Below are 21,233 nucleotides of genomic sequence, written 5' to 3' on the forward strand. Positions count from 1 at the left end.
TTTTGAAGTTTCTACGACAACACCTTCTATAAAAACCTTATATGCCCCCAGGGCATAACTTACAACCCGTACCCTGAGGGCTGTGGAGGAGTGTTCTCCTCAAAAATAAAATTTCTATCTTGAAACCAACTAATCTGAACAAAATACCTATCTCAAAATTTTGATTCGATGTGTTTCGGGAAATGGTGGGCGTGGAAGAGGTGTTAGTTGCCTTACAATCAATTTCGACTGTTAAAAAGGGCACAAGCCACTCCAATTTCCAATTGAATGAGCCCTTTTCGAAGTTCAACGACAACTTCTTCGATACGAAGTTTGCGGCTCTAAAGGAAAAAATAATAAATAATACATTGTGCCAACATCGTTCTTATATGCCCCCAGGGCATAAATTAAAACCCTTGCCCAGAGGGTTGTGGGGGAGTGTCCTCCTCAAAAACATATTTCCTATCAGGAAATCAACTATGGTGAACAAAATGGCTATCTCATAACTTCTGATTGGATGTGTGTGGGGGAACGCGGGGTGTGGGGGGGCCAGTTGCCCTCCAATTACTTTCGACTAATAAAAAGGGCACTAGCCACTCCAATTTCCAATCAAATGAGCCCTTTTCGAAGTTTCTACGACAACTCCTTCGATACGAAGTGCCCTGGTCTAAGACCACGAAATAAAAATAATACGTTGTACCCACGCCGTTCTTTACCTATAGCGCTGCCTATGATAGCTGGACATTTTGGAGGTGTTTCCCTCCTTTTTCCAAAATGAGGAAAATTTTCTCAGGGGTGTCGCTTTTGATGAGTAACAATAAACTTAATGAATTTTATTTATTTGGAATCAGCATAAAAGGCCAATTCTTGTCGTGTACTAATTGTTATCAAAGTTTTTTTTTAACGTTTTAGTTACTATTTGGCCGAGTCGCTTGGCCCCTTGGCGCACTTACAGTTCGTAACAACAAACTGTTTGATTAAACAAAGAAAGGACTTTTGAAACAGAGGTGAAGAGCAATAGAAAATTGCACTGAAGCATTGATAGTGCTATTTTGACAGTGTTATAAAATACAACAATATGGCCAACAAGGTACAAAAATTTTACTGAAAAGACTATGGGACCAATAGAACAGTAAACCCAAAACTACACAGGATAATGTCTGCTTGTATAACATTGAAAACCACTCTTTACTTTCATACAAAGAAAGATTTTTCGATCTATTGTTAAATCGTGTGCTAAAATGTGAGGGACCGGGGTTGCCATCCCCTCAAGCTTCATTTCTTCCAATAAAACTCGTTTTTTTATAGTTTGATTTTATAGAATATTGTTTCTGCTATAACACAAAAATTATTTGTCCTTACACTGATTCTTTATATAATAAATAAGTTCTAAAGATCTAGTAAAGAATTCAATCCTTTGCAATGTTGCTCCCCTAACAGACAGCAGAAGAAAAGCATGTTTTGTACGATAAAAGTGATAAAATCTAAAATGGTTAATTACAAATTTAAACATATTTTTCTACTTTCACCAGTTTCAAAGAAAAAAAGAATACAGGCATATAATAAAAAAATGGGAATAGTTAAAATAAATATTTTATAAATACCTTTCAAATCTCCTGGATCGTCTAAAGTGAGAGGTATATCCTTATATTCTTCATCACTGTCGAATGCTAACTGTTTACGTTTTTTCTTTTTTGCCTTTAAAACTATATTTCCATCATCGCTTAAATATTCTTTTGTCTTTTCATCGGATGTATTCTTATGAGTTTCTTCGGGGGTATTTTCACTCGAAAGTGACTTCTTCTGAGTCAAAGTACCACAAATCTCTTCCGTTTCCTTTAGGGGCTTAAAAGTCTGGATAGGAATCATTTGAATAGATTCTATATTAGCAATAATATCATCATATTCAGCACCTAATTTATTCGGTGGCTCACTATTCCAATCACCCCAAAATCTTGTCTTTTTTTCTAAAACAGACAATTTCGAAGCAGGTAGCGTACCTGGTGATTTATTTGAGTTCAATGATCCCTCTTTTGGGAAAAAGGGGAATTTTGGTTTCAATTTAGGACCAGACCTGGTCCTAGTTGACGGTTTACTAAAAGAGCCAGTATAGCTGACAGTTGAATCGGCAGAAATACTTTGTCTCTTACCTAGAAAAATAAAAAAATCTACATTATACGCTATGATTGATGTAAATATACTATAAATGATAATATACCGTATATTCCACTATGCGCTTTATACAAGAAGAGCTTGTCCAGAGAGAGGGAGACGAGGTCTGGAGATCTCCCCATATTTTTTTTTTTTTAATTGTGGATATCTGCTAACATTTCTTTTTAAATAAAATCACATTTTGACCCCCCACCCATTATATTTCCAGATTTTTACAAGTATCTTAGTACTATCGCATGACTTGCATGCTTTCGGGATTTTCCTAACAAACCTGAACCCCCTCCTTAGAAACAAGTTTGAATTTACTCATTCTGAAATTGAAAAGACAGTGATGATCTTAGACCCCTCACAGAAAACCCAAGCATCAAGAGAGAAGTTCAAGCTTTGTAACTCATTTTGGAAAAAAAGAGCAAGATACACATTTAAGCGGAAAGCTTAAATGTGTAGCAGAAAGATTTATCTTATAACTTTTCAGTGTTTTACTATTATTTTCAAAAATAAAGGTCTAACCCTTTGGCAGGAGAATAATCCAATAGTTTTCCTCTTGTTTGCAAATATTGTCAAAAGAAAATCTAAAAGTACGCACGCTATTAAAACACGTAAATTTGAAAAAAAAACCAAAAAAAATAAAAACCAATTTACACAAAACTTAACATGACATCGGTCTACATCCAAAGGAGGAATGAAACAACCAATTAATATAAAACAGAAGTTTGACCATTCAACTGCTAATCTTTACTGTATGTGCCTATTAATAATTAAATAATAACCAGCCAACAAGTTATTTTGACTAAACTAGTACTACTACTAACAGCTCAAGTAGTATCCCTTTAACGAATCCTATCACACATTTATCCCACCATTCCAGTCACACACATAGGGGGTATACTAGGGGCAATTGGAATATCCATTCCCATCGCATCTGGTCTTTGAGATGACAACGTTCCTGGAAACAAGACATGCCATAGAATATTGTTGCTCTACTATCACAGCCCCATGTCGTAAATGCCGTACCTGGATGTTGTAATGACATGGACATGAACATCTGGCGAGCATCACGTGATTATTAGTCTAAAAATTTGATGGTAGTTACTTAGTATCACAATTCCACATAGGCATTTGATTAGTTTACATTGATTCAAGTTCGAAAAGTTTTCTATTATTAAAAATCAGTGGTTCTGCACTATTGCAACTTGAAGGACTTGATGGTGATGATATGAAGATAAGAGCCCCCAATGTAGCAGTTGAAATTGGAAAGGACTGTCGACTAACATTTGAGGGACAGGAGATGTTTGGTAGATATGTTATTAGAATGTCATTAAGAAAAATAAAATCTGGCCTATGAAAAATCTCAAAAACACCACTGGTTTTGGTTTCATCTCTTAGCGTAAAGAGCGAGGCAATAAGTAGATATTTGCTTCCTCATATACGGAACAACTTCTGTTCGTCTCTAGTTTTAGTGTAGTTCCTTAGTTTATAGTTGAATAAACGGAAAAATAAAAGAAGTGTCCTATTGTTGCATCTTTGAACTATTCAAAACCTCAAAACTCCTCTGGTTTTGGTTTCATCTTTTAGCGTAAACAACGAGGCATTCAATATTCGTTCTTTTCCATGCTGTTAGAATGTCGTTAAAAAAATGAACTCTGGCCTATGAAAAATCTCAAAAAACTCCTCTGGTCTTGGTTTCACCTCTTAGTGTTCAAAAATTTCTAAGTGCAAAACAAATACTAAGTTATAAAAAATTCTTACTTCGAAAAAAATTATAAACTAAAAAAATTCTAAGTTATACATAACGTATTTTGATTTATTTCAACACTCCCCTCAACATTCTCTGAAAGGTTCGCTTGAGTGCCTTTTGTCTTTTTTGGGAGTAAAGTTAAAACATGCATAGCCTACCTTTCTCAATGACATCTAGTATATATAAACAATGCATGAAGTGCTTAATTGCAGCCCTTGTCTGAGGACTTTGGGGAGGTTGACATCCCAAAGACATAATACTGGACATTTCAACAATGCTGAACAAAATAACTCTCTTAAAATTGTGATCGGATGTGTTTTTGGGAATATGAGGCTTGGGGAGGGGTTTGTTGCCCTCCATTCACTTTTGATTCTTAAAAAGGGCACTAGAACCTCCGACTTCCAATCAATTGAGCCCAATCTGATCTGAAGTTTATACCTTCACCCGTTTCATAAGAATCTTGTATGCCCTGGGGTATGACTTACAATCCTTGTCCATGGGCTCTAGGATGTTGTGTCCACCTCGAAGGCATTGTTATATGTTTTTTGGACTACTGTGAAAAGAATGGCTATCTCACAATTTAACTCGGACGTGGTAGGTCAAAAGAGGGTGTCAGGAATGGTGCTACCCTCTATACCTTTTAATTCTTAAAATGGAGCATAAACTTCTGACTTCCAAATTTAATCGACCTCTTGTAAAGTTTATACGACCACCCCTTCCAAAGAAATCTTATATGCCCCCGGGCATAACTTACAACACTGGCTCTGAGGTTTGTTGTGGGGTTGTCATATTCAAAGACATAATTAATGTACCTTTTCACTATGCTGAAAAAAATGACTACGTCAAATTTTTCATTGGATGAATTTGGCGAAATGATCTGCGGTATGGGGGTTAGTTGCCTTCAAATCACATTCAACTTTTAAAAAGGGCACCAGCACTTGCAATTTCAATAACTTACAACCCTAACTGTGAGGTCTGTGGGGAGGTTGCCATTGTCAAAGACATAATTTCCGGACCTTCCAACTATGCAGAACAAAATAACTCCCTCAAACTTTTGGGGATGTTTGTGGGGAAATGAAGGCGGTGGGGGAGGGGGGGCTGTTTTCACTCCAATCAATTTCCACTATTAAAAATAACACTCGCCCTTCCACTTTCCAATCGAATGATTCCTTTTCAAAATTTCTACCACAACTCCTTATATAAGAGGTGCCCTGGTCTAAAACAAACCAAAAAAAAAAAATAACAAAATACAAAATACTAATAAATAAATAATACATTTTGTCCATATCGCTCTTTATGTAGACAGTGCTGTTGCACTACCTTTGATCTCGGTTAATATGATCATTTTCTTTCTTTATGGCAAACAATGCTCTTTTTTTCTTTCTTTGTTGATGTTATGAAAAATAGAAACAATGATTAAATTAAAAAAGTTTCTGCAAAGCGTTAATGCTGCTCTGGCCCACATAAGGTCTATATTAAATTATCCCTACTCTTATTTGAGGTAATTTCTGTTTTTATGAAGTTCGAATGGTTTGTTTATTGGAATTTCTGTCCGTTTTGAGTTTGTCTTTCATTTATTTGTTGATAGTGAATTTTGTTTGTTTCAAGTTTGAACCATAATTTGTAATTTTTTCTGATTAACATTGAATAAATGATGTTCCTCTACTTTTCTTTGAAGAAATTTTGTGAAGGGAAACAGTAGCTAAATAAATGCAGAGAAAATGCTAGCATGATTTTGATTTAAAGAAGATGCCATCCACCCTTTTTTCTGCTAAGAGGTTCTAGTGGAAGAATGTTTGGTAAAGCTTGGACTTAATTTGGCTGTGAAATGAGTTGGAGCTTAGCTTGATTTCCAACTAATTCAAGACTCAACTCGTTTTTGTATTGAATCAGTGTGCCTTATCTCTTTTTAATGAATGCTATTATTCATTTTTTTCTTTTCCAATATGCATCTTAACAATGAAGTTGTCCACCCATCAAATAGTTGTGTCTAATGAACAAGGTTTAGGGGAAAAAATGATTTATGATGCTCTCATTACGTCATCAAGTATTATTAATCAGTATTAAATAAAATATATTGACCTTGGTTCAAACTTCATTTTCTTTTGGTGGGCTATATTTCTAACATAACCAATAAGAAAGGAACACAGGTTAAACCCCAATTTCATTAACAATAAGAAAACCTTTAAAAACAAGAAGGCATAATGTAGGTCTATACTATAATTCTGCCTTATCTATAATAAAGAAAAGAAAACAAAGAAACTCAGCCCAATTTATGAACAAAAATGACAAGTAATTCCTTACAGCACCAGTTTGGAACCTATCAAAAAAAGTTCCTTTTTGGATCCTGTTATGTCTTATTTACAGTTATAAGATAGTGTTTTATTCACGGGGTCAGGATTCACCACTTTGAAGTTTCAACTTGATAAGCTTGGTCATTCCTCAGACATTGCATATATACCCAGGGTCGTAGCTCCAGCATTTTCAATGCCACGGACTATCCTTCAAGGGAAAGCAGTAGCAGTTCTGGCCTCTTCAGTATGCTTATATTTACAGTAGTTATTAAGTATTATCATATATGCATTATAGTAAGTAAGTAACTTACTGCTCCTCTGTTCTCTACTTTATTTTAATAAAGACTAAATTTCAAGAACTGCAAAATGATTATAAGTATTAGAAAATTAATTTCAAATTAGCTCTTTTAAGCTTTTTGCACCCGGAGAGAGTGCCCCAACATCCCATCTTCACTAAAACCACCTGCGGGGAAAGAGATGTTGGAAAACTTGCGAAAATCCAAAGCCTAAATATGTTTAATCGTTAACAGTAAAGTGCCTATCCCCCTTCCACTTCCTTCAACTCTCGCGCCCATCATAGGAGACTAGATCTCGCAGTTCAACTACGCACTATTCCAATAGCCCCATACATCGCGTAATGCAGTTGTCAGCTATTTGAAAATGATGTCCTAGCAAATAAAAATACACCCTTTTAAATTGCCAGTGTTGAAACCTAATAAAGGAAAATTGCAAACCCTTTATTGAACAACAATAAAAAATTACTTTTTTTTACATGGGCATCAGTGATATGTTCCCTTATTTTTCTTCGCAGCTATTGGGGCACTGGAACATCACAGAGGGCTGTTTAAGGAATCATAAAAACAAATTCTTATATCTTATCGTTTTTCGTAAGGTTAGCTTCGATAAGGCCATCATAAAGTGCCACATGGTACATTAAAATCGTAATTCAGGTGACGTTTCAGGACTAAACTCATCCGTGAAGCGAAGAAAAATTATTATTATACAAAAATTCTCAATTGCAAAGGAAACCTGAAAAAGATTTGGTCCATCATTAATGATATACTTTCAAAAAATAGAAAATCAAAGTCTATACCTATTCGCCTTAAAGACACAAATGGTAGATAAATTGACCCTTTACATGCACCTGATGCATTTAATAATTATTTTTCTACTGTTCCTGATACTGACTCCCACTCCTCCTTACCGGCTGTATTCCCTTGCTTCAATTTTAGATCCATGTTTTTTTGCCCAACTGATAGCAATGACGTACTACAAATCATCGGTTCTCTCCCTAATACTTTTACTCCTGATTGTCTTGGATTAAGTAATAAGCTCCTGAACACCATATCTCCTTTTGTTTACGAGCCCATCAAGCATATTGCCAACCTATCTTTAACCCACAGAGTTTTCCCTGATTTACTAAAGTCAGCCATTGTTATCCCAGTTCTTAAAAAGGGCAATCCAACTGAGATAGGTAATTATCGTCCGATCTAAATTCTTCCTGTTATATCCAAAGTGCTCGAGAGAATCATCTTCAGACGTCTGTCTCCCTTTCTGTTTGACAGTCAGTACTCTGTATCCTTGATTTCTCCTCACCAATATGGCTTTAGGCCGAAATTCTCAACTTCTCATGCTCTAATTGACGCCACACAGGTTCATACGCTCACAACTCGACCATAAAAAAACTGTATTGGGCTTATTTTTGGATTTTTCTATGGCCTTTGACATGGTCGATCATAGTATTTTAATAAGTAAATTAAATAGTTATGGTATTCGTGGTGTTCCCCTCTCTTGGTTTGATTCTTATCTATCTGGAAGGGTACAGAGTGTGAGCCTGGGTGGAGTATACTCTCAGCCCTTACCTGTTCGGAGGGGTGTCCCGCAAGGCTCCGTTCTAGGCCCTATTTTATTTCTCCTATATATCAATGATCTTGTTATAGACCTGGGCCCTTCAGTGTATCCTGTATTATTTGCTGATGACAGCAACTTCTTCATCACTGGCACCAATCTACCAATGGCAATAACCTCTGCCCAAGTCCTTCTGAACAGAGTCCAGGCATTGTGCCTTACAAATAACATGACCATTAATAGTAAAAAAATTAAATAGTATTATTCAGAACCTCCCACAACAAAGACGTAATCCAACCTGCACTCGGTCTCAAGTAATTCTCCAATATCCTCCCACAGGTGGAGGTTGTCAAGTTTCTTGGTGTATTTATTGACTCATGCTTGTCATTCTCTAATCATATTTTTTACATTACAGCAATAATTTTGAGAAAAGTAGCTATGATTAACCGTGTGAATTATTTTCTTCATCCTGACATCCTAGTTACCCTCTATTATTCCTTTATTTTTCCTTACCTTTCTTATTGCGGATCAGTTTGGGGAAATACAAAACGGTCCTTCACTAAAAAACTAAAATTTGCCCAAAACCGTGCCATTAAAGCAGTTTTTCGGCTTCCCCGTCTATATCCAACTCGTGATTTATATTCAGATTTTGGCATAGCTCCACTTGATCAAATCATACAAAAACTAAACTTATCGCTTGCTTACTCTGCTTTCCACAATAAAATTCCACCTCAACTACTAACCTATTATAATATTACTAATTCGGAAGCCCATTGTCTCCGTTCATCCAATAGAGCCCTTAAAATTCCTAAAAGAGTTTCAAGTGCTGCCCAGCAATCTCCCATTTACAAATCTATTATTCAATGGAACAAAATTCCCTCCAGTGATGAACTTGCCACAAGTTTCTGCAAGTTGTATAAAAATGTAACGAAACTTGATATTATAAGTTAATCTTCCCATTTTTAACAAATTTGCTCTAATTACCCATGTTTTATTCTTCTTTTTTTTCTTTTTTTTCAGTGTTATTTTAATTTTTTAATTTTTTTGGTCCTTAACAAGTTATCTTCTACGATCTTTACTGTTATTGATGTTTGTGTTATGTTTTTATTCAAATAAAATTGAATTGAATTGAATTTTCGGAATATAAAGATTGGGACATTATAGGTTTATCTATAAACCAATTTTTTAATTTAATTGCTCATTATAGATATGGCTTAATAAGGCAACCAGTAAGTGCTACAAGGCACCCACAAAGTGTAGGCCTAGTTTTTATTTTCATCTTTAAAAATAAAAACTTACAAAAAAAGGCATTGTCCACTGCAAAAAACACAGCGGAAAACCCTGAAAATTTTCCTTTCATTTGAAATAGTGACAGTAGTTTTAATTTAAAGTATTAGAAAAAAAATCTGTGAATTTTTTTTGAGATTTGTTTGATTAAGGATGTCCAGAAAATCTGAACAATTTTTGGCGGCATTGCGGTAGAAACCTTACATTAATTAAAACTTGCCAGGGATGCCAGTTGGATGAGAAAAAGTGACGCTTAGAGTTTGAAAATTACCTTCCTCTTTGTGTCTTTGTTTAAAAAAACAAAATCTAGAAAAATTTCACAAAAGTTTTTTTCTGTAAATCAGGGTATGGGGGTATACATTTTCTGAAGGGGGGGGGGGAGAACAATGAATATTTTTCTTATGTCTAACATTTACTCATCCAACTCAAGCTCGGTATCCAAGTGCTGCATGTTAAAACTGATTACAATAGATAAAAAGTATGGATGGGTACCCCATATATGTGAGCATAAAATTTCTAAATTGCGAAAACAAAAATCCATATATTGTTTGGATTCACTTTATCCTACGTGCAGCAGACACTTTGTACAGCATGCTGATGAAAAGATAAATGTTAGAAAAGTAGCGTTGGCGTTACGTGAAATGCACCTGGTAACGGCAATAATCCTCAATACATATATATTTTTTTTTGGAGCTGGTTGAAAGAAATATACAGATAATCAAAGAGACAGTTCTACATTTATGGGTTAGTACGTGAATCCAAAACGCAAGGAATAGGACGTTATCAGCGCTTATTAGGCATTTCAATTTGAGTTTTGCTTTAAATACTGGAATTAAAAAATCAAAACAATTAAATCATTCCTTGAGCTGATTCCCCCTCCTCCCCTACTAACTTCTATGAGTACCAAAACTAAAATCGATTTTACCAATCTAGCTACTGTAGGAACATTATTACAAAAAGCACTAGGTCTTATTTTCTTTTTCAATTATTTCTTTTTCACGTTTTTCAATACAAAAAATTTATTGTTTACCCTGATTTCTTGTTCTCCAGTGATTCTATTTCTGTTCAATGTGCAGATGTAGAGACCATATTCATATCAATTTTTGAAAGTTTTAAAACAAAAAAAAAATAACTTAAACTGTACGATTTTCGAAAATAAAACACTTTAAGCTATCAGGGGAAAAAATTGACCTGAACAAATGTGGCAAAACTGGAAGTAAAGTACATTTTCGCAATTTTTCCAATAGCAAGGCTAGTTGATGATTGGGTTTCGAAGGCGGTATATTTGTATAGATGTTAAGGTGTAACATATTAAGAAGAATAATGGACCTCTGTTTTTTGTGTTTTTTTATCAAAAACAAGGATGGGTTGATTTACAAAAAAATTATTTGCTCAAAATAAAGACCCGATTTGAAACTTAAAGCAAGTAACAGTTTTAAAGTTACTTATTAAGTTATCTCCCAATTATTGGGGGTTCACTGTCTGCCTTGCCCCCCCCCCACCCCCCTCCTTCCTAAGCGACGCCACTGGATATGCCCTATGGCAACTTTAGATGCCGACATTACTTTTCATTTAGTAGAGTATTCTCAACAAACCACCCTGAAATTTCAGAGTAATACTCCTAGTTGTTCCTGGAATATCAAGGAGGCACACTTGTGCCTCTATAAAGAGGCGACCCACCACAATGTTAAGCGATTTCAGGTCCTAGAGGTCGCAGAGAGACGGCGGTAATCGCATTTTGTAGCCCAAGCGCAAACTAAGAAACTTGCAAAATTTCATCCTCCTCCGACTTTATCTTCATGGGGTAAACTGGGCCGGAAGTTTGGACCCTCCCACCACAGCCCCCTTTAACGTTGTCCGATTGGGCTGAAATTTAGAAGTTAAGCTTTCCCAGGGCCCGGGAGCTTATCCTCGAAATTTCAGCTCAATCCGATCACTCCTTCCCTGTTTTCAAAAAACCAAATATAGCCACTTAAAATTCATTTCTTTTTTTTTTCTTAGCCACGCCTACAGGCCACAGTTGGCCGCGGATCCGGTTGAATGAGGACTCATTTGAAGCAGAATTCGACCTGTTAGGGCCTTTTGATATTTTCAGACCGAAAAAATTATCCACCGAATTTATATTTACGAAAAACCTTGTTTTCCTATATTAGCCCATGTTAATTTTTCCGACCACAACCCCCCTTTAACGTTGTCTGATCGGGCTGAAATTTGGACGATAATCTTTCCTGGGGCCTGGGAGCTTATCCTCGAAATTTCAGATCAATCCGGTCACTCCTTCCCTGTTTTCCAAAAACCAAATATCAAGTTTTTTGGGAATTTGCTTGCGTCGAAAATAGCTTCAATATACTAAAAAACAATTATTGCTGTGTCTGTATAGTCTTGCAGTTAAATTTCAGACTTTCAGGTGGAAAACACGGATTTGGTTCACCATCAGAGGATTTTTTTTAATACTGAATTCAAACTTTAAAAAGAAACCCAGTTTCTTTTTTAAATTATTTGAAAAAAATTACGTTTTCTAAAGAGTTAAAGAGGCTGAGTTACAAGGAGCAATAATAAGTAATAAACTGTACAAAAACGTGCAGAAATTATTTGAAAAAAACTACGTTTTCTAAAGAGTTAAAGAGTCTGAGTTACAAGGTCGAACCTTAAAACGTACAGGGATTAGGAGGCACAGTTGGGGGGGTGCCGCCCCCAAACCCCGCTTTCGCAGCCTTTAAATAAAAAAAAAAGTTTTTTAAACTGAAAGTAAGGAGCGACATTAAATCTTAAAACGAACAGAAATTATTCCGTATATGAAAGAGGCTGTGCCCTCCTCAACGCCTCGCTCTTTACGCTAAAGTTTGACTTTCTCACAACTCCTTTTTTAAACAATAAAAACTTTAGCGTAAAGAGCGAGGCGTTGAGGAGGGCACAGCCTCTTTCATATACGGAATAATTTCTGTTCGTTTTAAGATTTAATGTCGCTCCTTACTTTCAGTTTAAAAACCTTTTTTTATTTAAAGGCTGCGAAAGCGGGGGTTTGGGGCGGCAGCCCTAACTGTGCCTCCTAATCCCTGTACGTTTTAAGGTTCGACCTTGTAACTCAGCCTCTTTAACTCTTTAGAAAACGTAGTTTTTTTCAAATAATTGTATAGAAGCCCTTTTAACAACCTGGATATATATTAACTCTTTTGATTTAATTATATATCCCTTTCTCTTAAAGTTTCAGCTTAAAATCAAGTTCTGTTCATGATATATTACATTTATGTACTACCTTGACAGATTGGATGCACTTAAACTCTTACAACTCTTACAAACAGTAGTAGTAGTTTAAGAAATAGTTGTAGTAGTGGCAGACGCAATTGCAGCAGGATAAGTTGCAGTTGCAAGTAGTTGGAGTTCCAAGTTCAAGTTGCAGTTGTAAGTAGTTAGAGTTAAAGCAGTAAGCAGATGTAATTGCAGTTAGCATTACAAGTAGTCTAAATTGGAAGCAAAGTTGACTCCCGGTAATTGAATCTCTTGGTAATTAGAACTTTTTTATGTCCCTTAAAAAACTCTTGATAAATTGAAAAACTCCTTGATAATTTGAAGGTGTAATGACAACATCTTGCTGAAAAATACTCTATAAAAATACATAATACAAACTCAGCTTGATAGCATTGATAAGGGTAAGAATACGAAAATAACAGTTGTTACCTCTATAATTATGATTGATAAGATCCAGAAAAGTGTCAGTTCTACCACCCTGCATAAGTGCTTAAAAAATGTGGGTTGGCTAAATAAAAAGAAAACATTACATTGTTATCAGAGTCGGAAGATTTAACGGAATTCGCCCCCTTAGACCTAGAGTGAGGGTCAGAGTCGGGATATTTAACAGAATTCATCTCCATAGACACAAAGTGGGGACTTCTACCCAACTATGGCGAGTTTATCTTTGGGTATTTTGTTCATATGTATTATGAAATCGCTGTCCATTGTGCTTTAACAGATTTTGATTTGTTGATTTTTCAAGTTGAGGACAATGAAGATAAAGAAGAAGAGCCAAATGCTCCAGTCATATTAAGCAAGACATGATTATCCATCAACACCTAGCCTTCCTAAAATCTTAAAACAGAAACAAGTGATAATTTCTTTATAGCTCTCATCATCATTAAAAAAGAACTGGGCAATTTAATATGAGTCATAAATTAAAAAAATAAAATAAAAATAACTGACCATTTTCCAAAATAATTTTTTTTGCTCACACGGTTTTTAACATACTCCCTGTATGTATGTGATTAAGAAGGTAAATATAAGAATTAATATGTGTGTTTGAATCACATATGTCTTATGTATTTCCAATAAAGCACTTGTTTATTTGAAATGCTTCCTTGTTCCTTCTTGATTATTTGAACTCTTGTTATTGTGGGAACATCTTGGTAATTTGAACTTTTAATTTGGTCCTTTGAGTTAAAAATGGAATACGACTCGCCACCTGGAACGTACTCACACTCAACTTTCCTGGAGCTAAATCAATGCTTGCCTATGAGCTAAAACGCTTCAATGTAGCTGTGGCTGGCTTAACGGAAACCCGCCTTGTGGGAAGAGAGTCCGAGGATATTGGTGAAGGATATCACCTGATCTGGTCTGGTGACCCAAAAAGCAAGACAAATGGTGTAGGCCTCGCGCTGAACGCTAGAGCCACGAGATGCCTTCTCTCCTATAAAAAAATTTCAGATAGAATACTGATAGCTCAGCTACAACACAAGGATGGAAAGTGGACAATTATTGTATGCTATGCTCCCACCAATCCTAGCCCTGCGGAAGTGAAGGATCAGTTCTATGCGGAGCTCTCAGCGACCCTGTCTAGAGTCCCACCCCACGACATCGTCACTCTTCTGTGAGACCTCAACGCGACTGTAAATGACAGTGAGGGCGTGTGGAGAAGTGTTCTCGGCCCTGTGACACCAGATTCACTGAATGACAACGGACAAAGACTCCTCCAGCTCTGCAATATGAAGAATCTGGTTATTTCAAACACGCTTTTTCAGAGATGAGATATACACAAATACACTTGGTATATTAATGACGGCCAGACAAAGAAGATGATCGATTATGTTATGATCTCGGGTCGCTGGCGCTCGTTGATAACAAATTTCTAGACTTATAGGTCAGCCGAGCTTGGAAACACAGACCATAGGATGGTAGTCGCCACACTCAGGCTACGCCTGAGAGCACAAGGACAAGAAAGACGGCCTCCCAAGCTCGATCTGAGTAGTCTGGCTACATTCCAGATGCAACAGAAGTATGCTCTCGATATCTCTAACCGGTTTAGCTGCCTCCAAGTTCTGGACGACCCTGAAGTAGCCTGGAAGTCTTTCAAAGATAATATACTCGATTCTGCTGGCAGAACCATTGGCCGCAGCAGACACAAGAATAAACCCTGGATATCCCAGGAGACTCTGTCTGTAAACGAGCTACGCCGGAAGGCCCGTTTAGCAAAGAATATGCCAGAGTACAGACGACTCAATGGCCTGCGCAATAGCCTACTGCACAGGGATAGGAAGACCTTTGTCGACGAGAAAGCCAGCGATCTTAAAGATACCTCGAGAAAATGAGACACCTGCTCCCTCTACAAACACCTCCGTGACCTGACGGAAGGGAAGAATTCCACCATGAGCCGTGTTTTTTCTGCGGACGGAAGCATGCCAGGTGACGATACAGGCCAATTCTCTACCTGGAGCCGTCAATTGTCAACGCGTCTGAATGCCAAGGCCGTTGCTCATCCTAACCCTGATCTGATTCAAGCAGCAATGACCACACCCGAGGCTACTTCCTACCTCGTATCGCAACCGTTTACCACCTTTGAGATCCAAAATGCTGTAAAACGGTTAAAAAATAATCGAGCCCCCGGCGTCTGTGGTATTTCTGCAGAACTCCTCAAGTACGGGGGTGCAGCCATGATTCTGTGGCTCCAGATAATCTTCTCAGCTGTATGGACGACGGAAAGCATAACAAATGACTGGCGTGCTGGCATCCTATTGCCGCTCTGGAAATGTAAGGGCAGCCGTCAAGTGTGCTCCAACTATCGTGGGATCAAGCTTCTCTCCATTCCTGGTAAACTCTTTGCCATGTCACTCCTGGACAGGTGTTCCACCTTTTTGCATAGAAAGAGAAGAGTCCAGCAAGCCGGATTCATGCCAGGCAGGTCGACGACGGAGCAAATGTTTACTATGCGCCAGTTGATCGAGAAGACGCAAGAGTTCCACCAAACAGCGTACATCTCGTTCCTGGACTCTAAGGCTACCTTCAATTCTGTTGATCGCAATTCCCTTTGTTTGATACTAAGAAATATGGGTCTGCCCAATAAATATTACTCACTCTTTGAAAAGCTGTATGAGGATACAGAAAGCTGCGTGAAAGTCAATGGAAGACGCAGTCCCACAGTTCTAGTAAAGACTGGCGTCCACCAAGGTTGTGCCGCCACTCCTGAGCTTTTCAACTGTGTCATTGACCATGTTATGGCCAGCACGATGAATCGCCTTCAATTCAGTCTTCAGTTCGGAGACCGGGTACTCTCTGATGCTGACTTCGCCGACGACATAGCGCTAGTTGCGAGCACCGTCGATAAGATGACCGAAGCTCTCCAGGTGCTCTCAGAAGAAGCCTCGAAAGTTGGACTGAAGATCAACTGGCAGAAAACCAAAGTTATGCTCCTTGAGCCCCCCACGTCCCGTTCTACTGTAAAGGAAGTCAACATCGGAAGCAACCGAGTAGATGTGGTTGAAGACTTCACTTACCTGGGATCTAGTCTGTCGAATGATGGCTTGATCACAAAAGAGCTTACATCTCGAATTGCCAAGGCCTCAGCACTTGTTGGGAGACTTAACAGCATCTGGCGAAAGCCAAATATAAGCCGATTTACCAAAATGCGCATCTACAATGCGTCAGTCAGCACCGTCCTGCTGTATGGAGCGGAGACGTGACCAGCTGCCAAATCTATCCTCAGCGCCGTCGATATCGCTCTGACGAAACATCTCCGAAGAATCGAAAGACTTCACTGGACTGACCTCGTTAGCAACCAGACTCTCCTATCACGTACGGCTCAAACTCCTTTCTCAACGCAGCTTGCCCAGCGTACTGTTCGGTGGTACGGCCACCTCCTTCGCATGCCACGCGACGCCCCAGCACGGGTCGCATTTGACTTCGACCCCACCCGACCCGGATGGAAACGACCCAGAGGACGCCCACCCACTAGGTGGAAAGACAAAGCCGATGAATTTCTCGCCCAAGCCCACATCCCGGTGGAAGAAGCTGCGATCCTGGCAAGCGATAGGTCAACCTGGAGGCACCTAGTCTCATCGTTCTCTACGCCGAACCCTCGGCAGGAGCCTTAAGTCAAGTAAGTCAAGTAAGTCAAGTTAAAAATGATCGTGAGTTGACTGTAGTTGCTGTTGTAGTTGCAGTTGCTCAGATTCACATTTGCAGTCACAAGTAGTTGGACACAGTAAGTAGCAGCTATCACAGTGACAACTATTCCAGTTATAGGTGCAAGTAGTGACAGTCTCAGTTAGTTGTGTTTAAAAGTATTTTATGTTGTAATCTGTTGCAGTTACAAATAGTCACATTCATGAGCAATTGTATTTGCAAGTAGCTGTAGCCACAGCTACAAGTAGTCACAATTGCAGGCAGTCTTAGTAGTAAGCAGGGGAGTAGGTCCAGCATTTTTATTGGGGGTTTGGGGGGGGGGTCAAGAGGGTTTCATATCTGGGCTTTCGAGGGGCATGAGCTATATAATAGGTTTTTTTCTTCTTTTTTTTTGGGGGGGGGGCAACTGACCAACCTTGCGCCCCCTCGAAGCAAGGCCACTGGTTGTAAGTAGTTGCAGTTGCATGTAATTGTCATGAAAGTTACAAACTAGTATGAGTTATAAGTACTTGCAGTTGCAGGCACAAGTAATCACAATTCCAATTAGCTGCAGTGACAAGTATTCATGGTCCAAGTTGTTGTAGTAACAGTAGTCAATAAGAGTTGTAACAGTAAAAGAATGTATGCATTGTCTTTTGATCAATTAAACATACTTCTCAACATACCCTGAAAATTTCAACTTAGTTCTCTATGCCCTTCTCATGATATTGCTGAAATAACTGTTTGACAAAGTACTTTGAATTAGCTCAGCGCTCCCTGAAAGTTTCACCCTTAAGGTCTTATAAATATAGTGTATTTTGGTTGATTCAACACCCCCCTAACCTGCCCTGGATTGTTTAATTTAATACCCTAATCTAAGCCCTTCTGGAAATATTGTTGATTCCAACATCCTCCTCAACATTCCCTGAAATATTTTTCTTGATACCCTTAGTCTTTTGGGAGACCCAGGATCCAACATTCCCTGTATTTCTAATAACAAACCCTGCGTGTAATTAATGGGCTAATTGCATGGCTTAGAGCCCCTGCCCAAGGGACTGCAGGGGTCATGTCATTCCCAGAGGCATATTTAAAAGACTCTTTGGCTATGCTCGACACAATGATTATTCCAAAATTATGTCATGAGTCACTGGGGGGAGGGGTCATCAAATAGGGGTGTGGGAGGGGGGCGGATTGCCCTCCCATTGCTCTTGACTCTTAAAAAGGTCATTAGAGCTTCCACTTTCCATTCAAATAGGTCCTCTTTGAAGGTTCTCTAATAATTCTTTCCTTAAGAAAAGGCTTGAAAAGAAGAAAACATAGTGTAGACTTTGTTCTTTAATTAGGCTGCACTGTCATGCTGCCTATGATCCAGTATATATATATATATATAATAATCACAGTGTCATGCTAACTTCCATTATTATCTGTGTCCCAATAAAAAATCAAATTTTCCACTTGCTATTGCAAGTGGATTTGCATTTGCAAATTTAAGTGGTACCATATCTAAAAGCTGAAAAGGTCACAATGCATCATCTTTGTTTTTTTTAACTCATCTTTGTTCTAAGATCTTACAGCTCACTGATCTTAGCAAAAAGTGTGAAGACCACCAATGTTTTGCCATATAGAACAATGATGAGAGAACTTTGATGATCTACTCATCATTGTTCTTGGACCACTGATCATAGCAGAATGATGAAAGACTTTTGCACAAAAATGACCAAAGATGTAAGATCTTTGTTCAAAGATTTCACTTTTAAGCATTTTCTGACTAAAGATGTAAGATCTTAGCACACTGATGAGTGAAAAAACGCCCCCTATAAGATGTGATTGTATATCTTAAAAATATGGCCATGAGGTTCCTAATCTTGAAAATATTTTCTATAGTCAAAGTATGTGGGGCTGTGCTAGCAAGGAGCATTAAGAAAACTTGTATTGATAAAATTCCAAATGAGGGGCTTTTGTTTATCTCGGAAACTAGTTGAAGAAAGCAAATAAGATTATCAGGAATAAATTCAGACCCTTAATGATCTTCTGGAAACATATTTTGAAGAATATATCTCTACCCTTTTTCTATCCAAAGAACAAGGGCACTGACCTTTACTTTTTAGTTAATTATTTAACCTTTTATAATCTTTGTGTTAAAAAGTGAAACCTTTTAAAGTGAGTATAGCCTATTACTCAAATGAGGTACAAGGAAAGTGTTCTGAACCTTATACTTTTGCTCATCCTTGACTTAAAAGATTTCTTAAATATAAGAAAATCCTTGAAATAACTTATAATACTTCTGAAATAAAACAACTTGTATCTCTAAAAACAAGAGCCAACAAAATAGGAGACTGAAAGCCCAGAACTATGGTTAAATATTTTTTGCTAAAATTCAGAATGGTATTGACCTGTCATCTACTCTATATTTTAAGCCCTGAAAATGTGGAAACAGTTGAGATACTAGCTAGATTACAAGGTAAATATCTACCAAATCATATTATTGACTTATACATAAAGTGAATATACCACTCGATGCCTTTTTTATGCTGATTACAAATATAATAATCATTTCTATTGGAATTAAATTTCAGCCCCCCCCCCCGAAGTATGCCAAATAAGAGTATATATTTATACATTAGGAGGGGGCAAATTTTGTTTCTGATGTAAATGAGAGGTAAGTTTAAACTTTACCCCCACCCCCCTAATGTAGAAATATATACCCTGAATTGGCATATATAGGGGGGCTGAAATTCATTTCCAATAGAAATGATTATTATATTCGTAATCAGCACAAAAAAGCCATCAAATGATGTATTCACTTTATTCCTAACTCAATAATATGATTTGGTAGAAATTTACCGATTACAATTCCCTTAGGAATAATTCAGGCCCTGGATTGATTCCAGAGAGGTTCATTCACCTAGCTCATCTGTTTCCTAAATTAACAAGAAGCCCCACAACTGGAACTGTACTTTTTTTTATTTAATCTCATATAAAACTTATCTTTGTATCCTAGCCTGTTTAAATAAATTATTCAGCTTTGCAACACGTAGCTAAAGTTAACTTTAGCTATCCATGATACAGACTCATCACATACTTAGTAGAGAAGTCAAATACTGAAGCAATCCATTTTTAGGTGACATAATAGAGATTCAACTGTGATTTAAATGTTGAAGTGGTGACTAGATTTTGAATTTGCCAGGGGTATAATTTGCTATGGGAGAAAGGGAAAGAGCATCTCCCAGACCTCCATTTCCCCTATCCCTAACCCAGTTTGGTAAAGTTCTACCAAATCATATTATTGAGTTAGGAATAAAGTGAATACACCATTATATGCCTTTTTTTAGGCTGATTGCAAATATAATAATCATTTCAATCAGAAATGAATTTCAGCCCCCCCCCCCTTTTATATAACTAACCCAACCCAGAATTTGCATATATAGGGGGGGGGGCGGTAATTCATTTCCGATAGAAGGGATTATTATATTTGTAATCAGCATAAAAAAGGCATCAAATGGTGTATTCACTTTAGTCCTAACTCAATAATATGATTTAGTAGAACTTTACCCCCCAGCTTAAATTTAGTTTCTTCTAAAGCTTGTCACAGTTAAGATACACCAGCATAATTCAAGCATCAACAGAAACAGGTCAGTTTTCTTTAGTATATATTTACCTTTATGGTGCTATATTACTCATTTTTCTGTTTTCACTCTCATTTTCACTTGATCTGGGAAAATTGGCTCCAATTTTGCACTGCTCCCTTTAGAATGTTGACAAAAATATGCCATTGCAACTAGCTTAGCCTACAAGATATTCTAACCTAGAAAAATCCTGTACAAGTCTTAAAATACTGAAGATTACTGGAACATCAATAATACAGAAAGAAACTTTACTGAGATCCCAAAATCCTGAATTTCATGAAAAATACTGCAATATTGAAATTTATAGTAGGCCTACTCTAAGAACTACCATTTAAGTCAAGACTGCCTTTGAAGATGAACATAACCAACAGTATAATTGTTATAACCATTAACGGAAGGAATGTCAAGGAGCGATTTATTCCAGTAAATTTAAGGCAAACAATAGGCTCTACCAAAATCAGTTTCCATTTAGTGGAATTTACAGATCAAAAATCTGCCATGTGCTAAAATAAATTTTTCAATTCGATTTTATGGCCAGAGTTTCAACGGAATTTTCTTTGATATCAAGAACAAGATTATGGTTCGTTTACACATTGCGGAAATCCATGCGGAAATCCGTCCGTTTCTGTTCGAACTATGGCTAAAATAACGCTGCGTTTTAAGGCAAATATTTCAAATTATTGCAACAGCATGACCTTTGTTCTTACCCTCTTCTGAAACCTGTTGAGCAATAGAGCCAAATGACACCGTTTTTCTTAGTTTTCTTATAGCCTGGGTGCGCAGGATCATAGAAGCTGGGGTAGCCTTGAACCAAAGTTATAAGATCGTGTAGTTTTTGATAATCCATACTCATGAGCTTATTCATTTAAAAATCTTGTCCGTCCTGATTTGACCAAAACGTTGCGGAAAGCTAGAGATTTT

At 37.4% G+C, this 21,233-nt stretch overlaps 1 protein-coding gene across 2 annotated transcripts in view; it reads right to left on the reverse strand.

Annotated features, from left to right (window-relative positions):
• The window catches only part of LOC148950763 (recQ-like DNA helicase Blm), a 225,769-nt gene extending 205,954 nt beyond the window's left edge, over positions 1-19,815 (reverse strand). For both annotated transcript variants that reach the window (XM_089091738.1, XM_089091737.1), the window contains exons 1-2: positions 19,769-19,815; positions 1,584-2,129 (exon numbers count right to left, since the gene is read on the reverse strand). In XM_089091738.1, coding sequence (XP_088947864.1) covers positions 1,584-2,129; positions 19,769-19,814 — 592 coding nt within the window. In that variant the 5' untranslated portion in view covers position 19,815. The remainder of the gene's footprint in view (positions 1-1,583; positions 2,130-19,768) is intronic.
• Positions 19,816-21,233: the final 1,418 nt, after the last annotated feature.

This window comes from Artemia sp. Qi Xiang Cuo, chromosome 7, assembly GCF_049724085.1.
Source record: "Artemia sp. Qi Xiang Cuo chromosome 7, ASM4972408v1, whole genome shotgun sequence".
Classification (NCBI taxonomy): Eukaryota; Metazoa; Arthropoda; class Branchiopoda; order Anostraca; family Artemiidae; genus Artemia; species Artemia sp. Qi Xiang Cuo.